The following is a 12,571-nucleotide window of genomic DNA, read 5'->3' on the forward strand; positions in this document are numbered from 1 at the left end:
GATAGATGAACGATGAGACCAGATATGAAAACCTTAAATAGTTAATTTTTCTAAATACAGTAGACTCTTTACATAAGACCCTTTTTCTTAAACTGAACAAAANGATGTATGATTCACTCTTCAAAGTAGTATCAGAGGAACCTTTGCAAAATGAAAGGTTTGATCTTAAAAATTAAAAGTTTTGAAATAATTGAAAGTTTTTTGATAAATAAATACTTTGATTTTTTACAAATAAATTGTTATAATTAAAAAAAACATTAAGCATTGTTATTGATAATGTAGAATTATTCTGTTAAAATTAGTTATACTTGAGTTACATGCAGAAATCATATGCATTTAAAATAACTTATTTTTATTTCAAGTAATGTACTTATAATATGCATTAAAATCAAAGCTTTATAGTATTATTAGACTAGCAAACAAAAATTAATTGTTCAATATTGGCCTAGTATATACCCTGTATATTGGCCAGTGTACAGTAAATATGTCCAGAAATATCAATGAATAGCTAACTATTGGATAAGCATTGGTGACCAATTGTTTATCCAGCTTGTGAGTTAGATCAATACGATTCAACATGTTGTTTCAATGTAAGGTGGCAATGAATGGTTGGTTATTGAATAAGTTTTGTTTTCTTTAATCAAATAATTGGTTAATCTATAAATATATTCATAAAATTTAAACAATGGGATCAGTAATATTCTTAAAAAATTTGTAAATTCTAAAAATAAATGAGATTATTTCCAGACTAAAACAACTAAAATTACTCTGTTATCCAACTTTGAGAGATTCAGTTAAGCAGACAAACTAATAACAAAGAAATACTAAATTAATATGCCTCAATGTCCTTGGTTTATGCATGCACTGATATTGATGCAGAGCCAGGGAAATATGAGGGTTTGCAAAGGAACTTCTGGGAGAAACAAAGTCAGTTAGGAAAATAGAGAAGGAGGTATGGTGGTGGAATGAAGAAGTAAAGAAAGCTATAAGAGAGAAGAAAGATGCTTTTAAAAGTTGGCAGAATGAGAAAGGAGATAATAAGGTAAGGGAAGAGAAAAGAGCTATGTGCAGATGAAAAAGAAGGCGAAGACAGCGGTCTCCATAGCTAAGGCTCAACCCAGGATGGAATGTATAGATCACTCATGGGAAAAAAGGGTAGAAAAGCCATATATAGACTTGTGAAAATGAGAGGCAGAGGGAGTAAAGATATGACCTATATCAAGTGTATAAAGGACATAAATGGCAAAGTGCTAACTAAAAATGAAGAAATTAAGGCCCGGTGGAAAACATACTTTAAAGACCTTATGAATGTGGAGAATGACAGACAAACTAACACTGAAAATGTAGAGCCAAATATTGGTTTAATAGGCATAATAGAGAAATGGGAAGTAAAGCTGGCATTGAATAAAATGAAAAATGGGAAATCAGTGGGCCCGGATCAGAATAGAGGTATGGAAAGTCCTAGGAGAAGAAGCTATTTAGTACCCATCTTTAAAGAAAAAGGGGATGTGCAGGAATGTAATAATTATAGGGGGATAAAACTGTTGGCTCACACAATGAAACTTTTTGAAAAGGTAATTGAATGGAGGATTAGAGAGGAAACTAGTGTACTTAAGGCCAGTTTGGATTTATGCCTGGGAGGAGTACTACGGACGCCATATTCGTGGTGAGACAGGTGATGGAAAAGTACCGATTTGTAAGGAGAAACCTGCATATGGTGTTCATAGACTTGGAAAAAGCATATGACAAAGTCCCGAGAGAAGTCCTTTGGTGGTGCCTTAGGAAGAAAGAAAGATGTGCCGCTTCAATACATTATGACAATTGAAGATATGTACTATAGGGCCAACACGCAGGTTAGAACTGCAGCTGGATTGACGGACATGTTCGAAGTAAGAGTAGGCTTACATCAGGGGTCAGCACTTAGCCCATACTTCTACCTATTAGTTATGGATGTGATAACATCTGCTGTACAAGAGGACGTACCTTGGTGTGTGCTGTTTGCAGATGACATAGTCCTCATTGAGGGCAGGGAAGAATTACAGAGATGGCTAAACAAATGGCAACACGTGCTGGAAAATGAGGGACTAAAAATCAGCCAAACCAAGACGGAGTATATGTTCTGTAATTTTGACGGTCTCCCTGGTACTGGTTCGTTAAAACTAAATGGAATACCATTGCCAGAAAGTACTGAATTCCATTATCTGGGATCTCTGCTGCAGAAAAATGGTAACATTGATAGGGAGGTACTAGGAGGATCAATGCAGGGTGGTTAAAGTGGAAACAGGTGACAGGAATAACTTCTGACAAATGCATGCCACTTAAAATAAGAGGGCTAACATATAAAACTGTCATCAGACCTATGCTTATGTATGGGTGCAAGTACTGGCTAATGACAGCCACCGAAGTGAAGCGATTGCACGTGGCAGAGATGCGAATGCAGAGGTGGATGTGCGGGGTCACAAGAATGGATAGGATTAGAAATGATTACATCAGAGGAAGTTTAAAGGTAGTATCTATCTCAAAAAATAAAAAGCCACAGACTGACATGGTTTGGACATGTTGTGAGAAGGAATGAGGAACATGTAACAAAAAAAGGCACTAAATATGAAAGTACATGGAGATAGAGGTAGAGGAAGACCTAAGAAGAGGTGGATTGAATGTGTAAAAACAGATATGCTGGACTGTGGAGTGGATGAAGAAACAATTAGAGATAAACCAACGTGGCGTAAATTGACATTCCGGGCTGACCCCAAATAATCTGGGATATAGGCCAGGACGAAGGAAGGATATTGATGCAGAAATCATATGCATTAACTGAATCTCTCAAAGTTGGATAAGAAAGAGTAATTTTAGTTGTTTTAGTCTTATTTATTTTTTAGAATTTACAAATGTTTTTGGTTAATCTATAGTTAACAATTGTTTGTAACTCTTCTACAATATAATTTTTAATATTTTTATAATATGATTTTTTGCAATTTATAGTCTTATTATTTGCAATAAGAAAATGATAGGAGACATTTTCTACAGTAATTGGGAAAAAGTGATATCATTGTAGAAATTTAACATTAGAAATTATAATGGCATAAACATTGAATTCACCTTTATTTTATAATAAATTCAAAGCTCTTAAAGTAACAAACAGTATTCCAATGAATTTTATATTCTTAAAATTAGCTGAGAAAATTTCTTGTTAAATTAGCTTGCAATGCCTTACACATTAACATTTAATATAATAATTTACCAAAGTAATGATTTTGAAAAATTAATTTACAGGAAATACAATTGATGATTAATTTAAAATTGTTATAATGCATTAAATGCTTTTGATATTGATAAATAAATAAAAAAAAACTTTTAATTTACTTTTATGATTTTAAAATAATTTTTACAATATTACAATATTTTTTAAATTTTTGCTTTTTAGACAATCTTTTATATTAGAAAATAAAAGTTCAGAATTTGATTTGTTAGAAGATACAGATTCAATGTATAATCAGGATGCAATAAATACATTAACAAATTCATATGAAAATCAATCTTCTTTAATTTCTCTTCCAGATCCATTATTAACAAGTAAGTTTGCTTAAATTTTAAATGAAAGAAATAAATCAACATTGTTTGAAATTAATTTTACCAATAGTATGAAATACTATGATATGCTTCTTGTCTAGTCTTCTGAATGGCTTGTGAGCACTAAGATTGGCTTTACTTTACCGCTAGACTTATTACACCACCACAGGACATCAAATTAGATTTAGAAAAACACTATTTTATTTTTAGAATGCATTTTGGACATGGAGTCCCTCATCAGCTTTTTGCTACAAGAATAATAGGAAGTTAACAATTTTTATAAAAAGACCATGATTGACAGAAATGAACAAAGAATGTGGACTTACATTTGACATGTGGATTCGATGCATTGAACATTAATTAAAAGACTAAGCACATGATAAAACAAAATTTTCCATTAAAAAATGGTAATGTTGATACAATAACATAATAATAAACTGAGGTTCTGGTAAAACAGTAAAGTCGTAAAAATATACATTGTTAAAACAAAGTGATAAGTAGATTCACAGTAACACAAACAGATTACAAGACGATTCGAAGGACATTCCAGGGTAACCGCTACCCTCACCCCTATCCATTTTCACACCTCTCCCCTCCCCCCATGCCTCCTCTGGTCAAGTATGCGTACCACTTGTAATTTTTGACTGGAATTGTTATTCATGATTTCCTCTTTGTTTTTTATTATTTCTAAGTGTTCATATCATCTTCTTTTAGAAGATGGTACAAACACTTAGAAATAATAGATGAATACTTAGAAAAATTACACGAATTGTGATATGCATATTTGACCAGAGGGGGCGTGGGGGGAGGGGAGAGGTGTGAAGATGGATAGGGGTGAGGGTGGCGGTTACCCTGGAATGTCCTTCGAATCGTCTTGTAATCTGTTTGTGTTACTGTGAATCTACTTATCACTTTGTTTTAACAATGTATATTTTTACGACTTTACTGTTTTACCAGAACCTCAGTTTATTATTATGTTATTGTATCAACATTACCATTTTTTAATGGAAAATTTTGTTTTATCATGTGCTTAGTCTTTTAATTAATGTTCAATGCATCGAATCCACATGTCAAATGTAAGTCCACATTCTTTGTTCATTTCTGTCAATCATGGTCTTTTTATAAAAATTGTTAACTTCCTATTATTCTTGTAGCAAAAAGCTGATGAGGGACTCCATGTCCAAAATGCATTCTAAAAATAAAATAGTGTTTTTCTAAATCTAATTTGATGTCCTGTGGTGGTGTAATAAGTCTAGCGGTAAAGTAAAGCCAATCTTAGTGCTCACAAGCCATTCAGTATGAAATACTCTAATAAATGCATTCCTGACTACAAATATGAAATACATCTAACAAATATTTTTACAGAAATATTACATTTTTTTAATTTTAATATCACAATTAATTCAAGAATGTTTCTACAACAAATTCCAATATATTAAAAATTTATGCCATGTAATGAAATTGATATTATTTTTGAATTTTGGCTTGTTGAAAAATCCCAGAAATTTTTCAGAGGGTAATTTGTTCTGAATATGTTGGGCCCATCCCTTGTTACCAGTCATCCCATTGTGGGCCTATCGAATCCATGATGGACCTGAAATAAAGGCTTTCTTAGAAGCACAGGATGAAAAGAATAAAAAAAAATTCCTAAATTTAACACAATAAATGGTTACTGATACTGTTAATAAATATTTCTAAAAAATAAATGAATTTGATCTTTAATAAATTAAAAGTTTTTTAATAATTAGTTTAATAGATATCTATATTTTTAGAACTAAAAATTGTAATTATTAAGCCAAATTTTAAGTAAGTGATTTTTATCTGTAACTTTGTAAACTTTTCTTAAAGTGGTCTATGTTTTGTATACTCTCTGAATATTGAACTGACTTCTTGCCTGAATTTTTTCTAACTGTTGTGAAGTCATGTCAGTCAAAATAATTGAACAAGTTTTATTTTTTGCTGATGTTTATCTTGACTTATATTAAAAATGAAAATTCTGATCCATTGATGGAAGGTATTAAGAGAGTCTTGGTCCTCACTAAAAAAAAAGAAAGCTGAAGTATTTATAAATTATTGAAGATTTGTTATTCTTTAAGTAACCACTTGCATCAGTTGCATCAGAGAAAGATCATTCTAGACTTTGGTTTAATTTTATTATTTATTAAATTAATAAATTAAGGTTTTCATTTGTTTTTGAATTACAAATTTCCTGAGGAAGGTCAATTAAGACTGAAAACATTCAATAAATTACCTTTATGGTCAGTAAAAGTTTTTCATACATTAGGCGTTGGGCGTTGCGTTAAACGCGCATTAGCAGCGTACACAGCACGCGTTTAGCTCGGCGTTTGATGACCGTTTGCACTTGCTCAGTTTGGAAATGGATGTGAAAGTAATTGCTTGTGTGAGGCCCCTCTATCGTCACTATAAAAGACAATGGCAGAGGCAAAGAGAATTTTGGGTACATCTAATATTATGAGATAGACTGAGCATGGAATGTTTGTGACGTATCCAAAACTAAGACAATATGAACCCAAGTCTTTTAATTATTTTAGAATGTCTATAAAATCATTTGATGATGGCTGGTCTCTTTTGGATTTCATCAATAAATAGATCAGTATTGAAATAATCATTCTCCATTTCGGCCAATGTGTGTCCACTCTACCCGAAAGCATGCGATCGAATGTACAACAAAATGGCAGTACATATATCTCAAAGTGTGCGGCTGACACCCGTGAAATGCGTATTCTAACCAAAATCTATCAACGCGCGTTTGGCGTGCGCTTGGCCAGAGGCACGCATTTGTGTGTGTATACCTATGCAGACCTCTTGGTTTTTTAAAACACACGTTACCAAAGCGCGCACTTCAAAATGCCTAATGTGTACTAGCCCTTATAGTAATTTACTAGGTTTAATTTTTATAAATACAGTAGATTCTTGACTTAAAACCCTTTTTCTTAAACTGTACAAAATTTTGAATAAATTAAATTAAAAAATTAAAAATTAGCAGCTGCTTTTGTCTATGGTGTTCTCAACAAAGGACTAATCATGCCATATCATTACACTCAAATCACTTAATGTGATTCACACTGAATGTTCTCATGTCATTTTGTCTTTTGTTTTTGGTTGTAAGTAAACCAATCTCATTATAGTAACATAAATGTGCTTATAAACGTTACCATTTTATATGCAACTACTCTAAAAGCACAACATATTGTATGTATTCTAATTTGGCTTGATAATCTATTCAAGTTATAATATAAGCTCTATAAATAAACTGATTTTTAATTACGTATTATATTCATTCCCAATGACATTAAAAAAAAATCCCACTAGAAATTTTGCAAACTTGACTACTTTCTTGATTAAAGTGTACTCACCTGACAGTGGAATTCTAGTGTAATTCAGTTTAAATTTTTTTAAACTGAATTACACTATTTTTTAATTTAAATATTTAACATAAGTTTTTTAACTGAATTAATAAATTCATAAAAATTTAATTTTTTTACTGAAGTTTTATGATGATAGATGCATATTTTCTTTTAGGTATTACAGCAGGAGGAAGTGCCAAAAATATAAAGTTGCGGTCAGTTCAAGAAATACGTATCTTTGAATGAATTAGTTATTATATTTATAATAAGCACCATAAAACCAAATATGTTTTTCTTATCAGTTTGGTAAAACTATAGTTATTCTACACTGATTTCCATAAATTAAGGAAAATTTATTTCACTTTTGTTGTTAGTTTATTATTAATTCATTTCAATTTTATCATAAAATTGAAATTAGAATGATTACTTGAACCAAGAAGCTCAGTAACAAGCTAAACTGGTTGGTATTGGTAAACTTATTTACATTTCACTATAAATCCAGTTCATTCTATGTTTTGTTTTTGATTTTAAGACCTAGCATGAACCTGATTAATAGCAAAACATAAATAAGTTTCCTAATAATTATTGGGCTGCAATTCGAAAAAATAGATTTATAAATTTCCCGTCATCCATCCGTCTTTCCTTAATCTTAACAACAGAGTTAGATAGATGAACGATGAGACCAGATATGAAAACCTTAAATAGTTAATTTTTCTAAATACAGTAGACTCTTTACATAAGACCCTTTTTCTTAAACTGAACAAAATTTTGAATAAATTAAATTAAAAACTTAAAAATTAGCAGATAAAAATCAGAAATCATGTTATTTCAATTCAAAAATTTTTTTTCTAAAGGTGTTAGATAGATGACTGGCACAACTCTATTGCTAAAGGAAAACTATGATGTACAGGGGCATTTGCAGGGGCAGACTGCTAATTTGAGGTAGAGAGCATATATTTTAAATTAAATAAATTAAAAGTATAATTAAAATTTGCAGCCCATCATTGTGACGATATCACAATAAATAATTGTTTGTTATATGTAATGTGTTTAACTTATTGCCCATTATACTATTATATTTAATACTTAATTATTGTGCCATTAGCAAGTGCAATTGATTATTTAGAATTTACAGTAATTTTTTGTGATCTCATTTCTGTTAGTTTCAACTTCTTGTTTTTGCTTTCAACAGTAAAGTTAAAAATTTTTTAACTTGATTTTTTGAAGTCTATACTTTCCACAAATGACAATGAAACTTTACAGTTTATTAATGACATTAATTTCACGTGTCAGTTCATCAGATAAATTAGAATCATCCAAAAGAGCCTGAGAGAACACTGATTATATCTTTTAAATTAATTGGTCCAATAGTAAAGATCAGTTAGCAGCCTGGATAGAGTAACTGGTAACACAGCTTCATGGTATGCAGTGTGGTTTCAATTGTTAATTATTAAATTTCATTGAAAAATTATTGTAATTATTAAAATTAATACAAGATGATGATCTAAATTCTGACCTTTAGATCATATTGTCATAGCTTGAAATTAATCTGGCATTTAGAGACTGCATTTACACTTAGTTGTTTTTATATATATTATAATTTAAGAAAAAGTTTTTATTTAAGTTAACAAAATTTTAAGCTGAAAGTTATAGATGTGTGTTTGAAGCATTTCCTTATTTCAATATTATACAGTCTGAGATTTTTGATGATGTAAGTAATCCTCTATCAGTTTTAAAGTTTTAATAAATACTGTGTAATAAGAAACATCTTATATTTTTTATTTTAAAATTTTATTTTAATTGTTGTTATTAGGGTTTCTCATTTCCTGGTGTTTTGCTTGTCCCAGGATTCTGGGATAAAAGTGAACTGTTTTCCGGGATCCCGGAACAAAATTAATTATTTTTTAAGATATACAAAATATCATGAAATCAAATGATATAATTATTTTTCATTTTTTAAAGTAATTTAATACAATCTACAACCTCCAAAATCATATTAATAATGCTGTATAACAACGGTTCCCAACCTTTTTCGGGTGGCGACCCCCTTTTTAAAAAAGCAAAGTGACCCGCGACCTCGATACAATTGAAAAAGGTATTTTTAATAATGTAATTAAAAAGACAATGAAATTAGTTTTTTAGTATAATTTTATTTTAAATTATGTTTAATAATTAATTTAATGAGATGGTTGAAATTGCATGTATTATTTACTAGCCTCAAAATTCGCGAATGAGATTTTGTTAATGCCAACCTCATGTCATTCTCAACATTTAATTTATTCCTCTCAAAACTCTCAACACATGTTTCAACCAACTGTGACAGAATAGCCTACCCAGATTACACTTATTTTAATTTTTTTAAATATGAAATTATTCAAACTTTAAGACACCATTAAAAATAAATATTGCATTATAGTGAAAATTTTGTTTTAGTTTACTGCATAAGTTGGCGACCCCACAGAAAACTCGTCGTGACCCCCTTCTGGGTCGCGACCCATAGGTTGGGAACCCGTGCTGTATAAGATATATATTAAAAATTACCTTTGAATTATGTAGAAATTTTCACAAATAGAAAAAATTTATTAAAGTTTGCTGGAAACTGCATACAACAACAACAACAAAATGCTTTGAATTGAGTTGAAAATTAAAAAAAAATGAACTTAGATCAAACTTGTAAGTTAAAAGATAATTTTTGTTTTTAAAATAAAACATAATACAAAATATTATTGTAATTTTTATAATAAGATTTTAAAAAGCAAAGACGGTCGATACTTTGATCAGTCAATCTGATTCTTATTTTAGTAATGAAAAGTCCTGCTACCGAGAATGCCATTTCCAATTTTATTGATGTTAGTGGAATCGTCTTTAATGCATTTAAGAGAAGACAGATGTTATATGTTTTTTCACCTGTAGCCTGGAAGATTTCTCATTCGTTTTTGAGATTGTAGTACTTCTTTTGCAGTCTAGTATTCTCGATTTGTCTACCTCGGCTGCTTTAATAGCAGCATCGAGCTTATAGCCCGATAATTTAGCAATTTGTTTGGCTTTAATAATCAGGTTTATGAAGAAAAACTTTGTACTTGCAGACTTTGTACTCATTTGTATCCTTGCCCAATTAGCGCACTCTGGTGTTACGCAGTTATTGACGCTATTGGGCATGATTAAAAATTAAGACAGTGTAAGCACAGTTGTTCCAGATATTACGGGTTTCAACAAGTAAAGAATTTTCAGAGTCCTGCCACAAATAAGCTACGTACTGATTATTGACCATTTGTGATATGCCATAATGAACAAAAATTAAACAAACTAATAAGTAGGTTTAAAATTAATAAATACAAATGTATTCTGACAGTTTGTGAGTTAATTATGCTTTCTAATTGCAAAATTTCCTCAACTTTAACACAAAATAAGAAAAAAGTGAATTTTTAAGAAATTTGTGGGATTTCCCGGGATATTTCATGGGTTAAAAAAACAACCGGAATCCCGGGATCTCATTTGAGAAACCCTAATTATATTTAAAATATCTACAGCCATTTGTATAAGCATGATTTATATATATTTATTATTCTAATCAAAAATAATATCAATAATGCAATATTTGGAAATGAATTTTTTCAATTTTATAATGATAATTTATATTATTTTATAAATTAAAATATTATTTTTATAGGTTTTTTATGGTGACAAATCAATTGTTATATCTGCACCAACTGGATCTGGGAAAACTGTCATATTTGAATTAGCTATTATTCGATTTCTGATGAAATTGAATCATACATCAAATTTTAAAATGGTTTACAGTATGTAAATTTACAACTTAATATTTTTTATGTATTAATAATATAGGGCCTTCCAAAATGAATACTGCCATTTTAAATTACTGTAATTATGTTGATTATTATCTGAGAAGTATGTGATATACATCAGTTGATAGAGTAACCATGTGTGCTTCATCTACCAGCTGCACTGAAATGTCTTTTGTCTACTGGCTGTGGGAAATGTTGTAAATAAAAATGGTGACTCTGCAAAGAGAAAGTATTTTGTGTTCTGCAGGGAATCACTCATCATTGTACAACATGAGTTTTGCAGACAATTTAAAAATTATCCATCATACAAGATAAACTTTATTTAGAGATATTGTCAGTTTCAGGAGAACACAAAATGATTGAGTTTTCAAACTGAAGAACACAAAAATCTCTCTTTCAGAGTCATTGTTTTTGTTTATGATACTTGAATGCAGATTGGAAATGAAACTCAGATTGTTACTCTATCAATTAGTGTATGTTGCATACTTCTCAGGTAATAATTAACATAATTACAGTAATTTAAAATGGGCATTTGTTTTGGAAGACCTGTAAATTAAAATTTACATAAATTACTATATGTTAAATAAACTAACATATGAAATATTTTTTAATTAAAAATCAGGTAAAATATAAATTCATCAAAAAATTTAATGCATTTATATTTTACCTGATTTTTATCATATGCTTATTTTATTATATTTTACAGTGGCTCCAATGAAGGCTATATGTAGTGAAAGATATAATGATTGGAAAGTAAAATTTGGACCATTAGGATTACATTGTACTGAATTAACAGGAGATAGTGAACTCGATGATTATTTTGAACTACAACAATTTTCTATCATTTTGACTACACCAGTGAGTGTTTTGCAAAATTTTGATTATAATAATAAAAATTTTAGTAATTTCCTTATTTAAATAATATACATATCAATATTTATTATATAAAATATTTCAAAAAATAAATAAAATATTTGAGAATTTTATGCATACAGTAAAACCTTATTTTGTGACCACCTTGCTTATATGGTAACCTCTGAAATTCCCCCTGTAAAATTGAATAAGTTTTAATATAAAACAAGCTCCATACTATCTCACTTAACTGGCCAGGATAAGAGTGTCCTGAAATGATGTTTATTTTCATTTATGTGGCAAACAGAGAATAGAAAAATCTTATGTTTCTAAACTCAGTATATTGTTTAAAGTCCTTTTAATGGAATTAAACATTTCTATTATAGTTTTGAAACAGCTTGCTATGATCCCTCCAACAGATGATGATTAAATAAAATATTTCTTTATTTACAGTAGATCCCCCTATAAGACTGGTTCCTATAATTACGATTCCTATAAGACGGCGAAAAAATTGTGGCAGTATCCATACACAACGGTAAAAAAAACTCCTATAATTACATAAAACGTCATCGGGCAGTCGAACTATTTTCCCGCCGTCCGTAGCGCCACGCTACGGACAGTTTAGGCGGGTAAATTGAGTTTAGTTTCGTCTGTACATATAATTATATATAAATTATATATAAATTAGGTACTGTACATATAATTATATATTAATTATATATAAATTAGGTACTGTATATATAATTATATATTAACTTAATTTATTGTAACTTTATTATAATTAAATATATATTTTTCGCCGTCTAGCGTCACGCTACGGCGAGTTAGGCGACCTATCGTCTGTCCAGTACTGTAATTTTATACATTTCTTGTGAAAGAAACATTTCTTATTTAACGGCCATAAAAATTATTTATATTAAGGATGTCTCCAAAGGTCAACGAAGTTTTCGCAGAAAAATAATATCAGAAATCGCG

The 12,571-nt window shown here is 29.9% G+C and overlaps 1 protein-coding gene across 1 annotated transcript in view; it reads left to right on the forward strand.

Annotated features, from left to right (window-relative positions):
- The first annotated feature begins 104 nt into the window (after window positions 1–104).
- Window positions 105–12,571, forward strand: part of LOC111641188 (probable ATP-dependent DNA helicase HFM1) — a 27,851-nt gene continuing 15,384 nt past the window's right edge. The window contains exons 1-6 of the mRNA XM_023387317.1: window positions 105–157; window positions 3,425–3,573; window positions 7,114–7,170; window positions 8,579–8,649; window positions 10,609–10,738; window positions 11,451–11,602. Of these exons, the coding sequence (XP_023243085.1) occupies window positions 105–157; window positions 3,425–3,573; window positions 7,114–7,170; window positions 8,579–8,649; window positions 10,609–10,738; window positions 11,451–11,602 (612 nt within the window). The remainder of the gene's footprint in view (window positions 158–3,424; window positions 3,574–7,113; window positions 7,171–8,578; window positions 8,650–10,608; window positions 10,739–11,450; window positions 11,603–12,571) is intronic.

The sequence above is a fragment of the Centruroides sculpturatus genome, unplaced genomic scaffold, assembly GCF_000671375.1.
Source record: "Centruroides sculpturatus isolate CEXI.00-Female unplaced genomic scaffold, Cexi_2.0 scaffold1307, whole genome shotgun sequence".
Lineage (NCBI taxonomy): Eukaryota > Metazoa > Arthropoda > Arachnida > Scorpiones > Buthidae > Centruroides > Centruroides sculpturatus.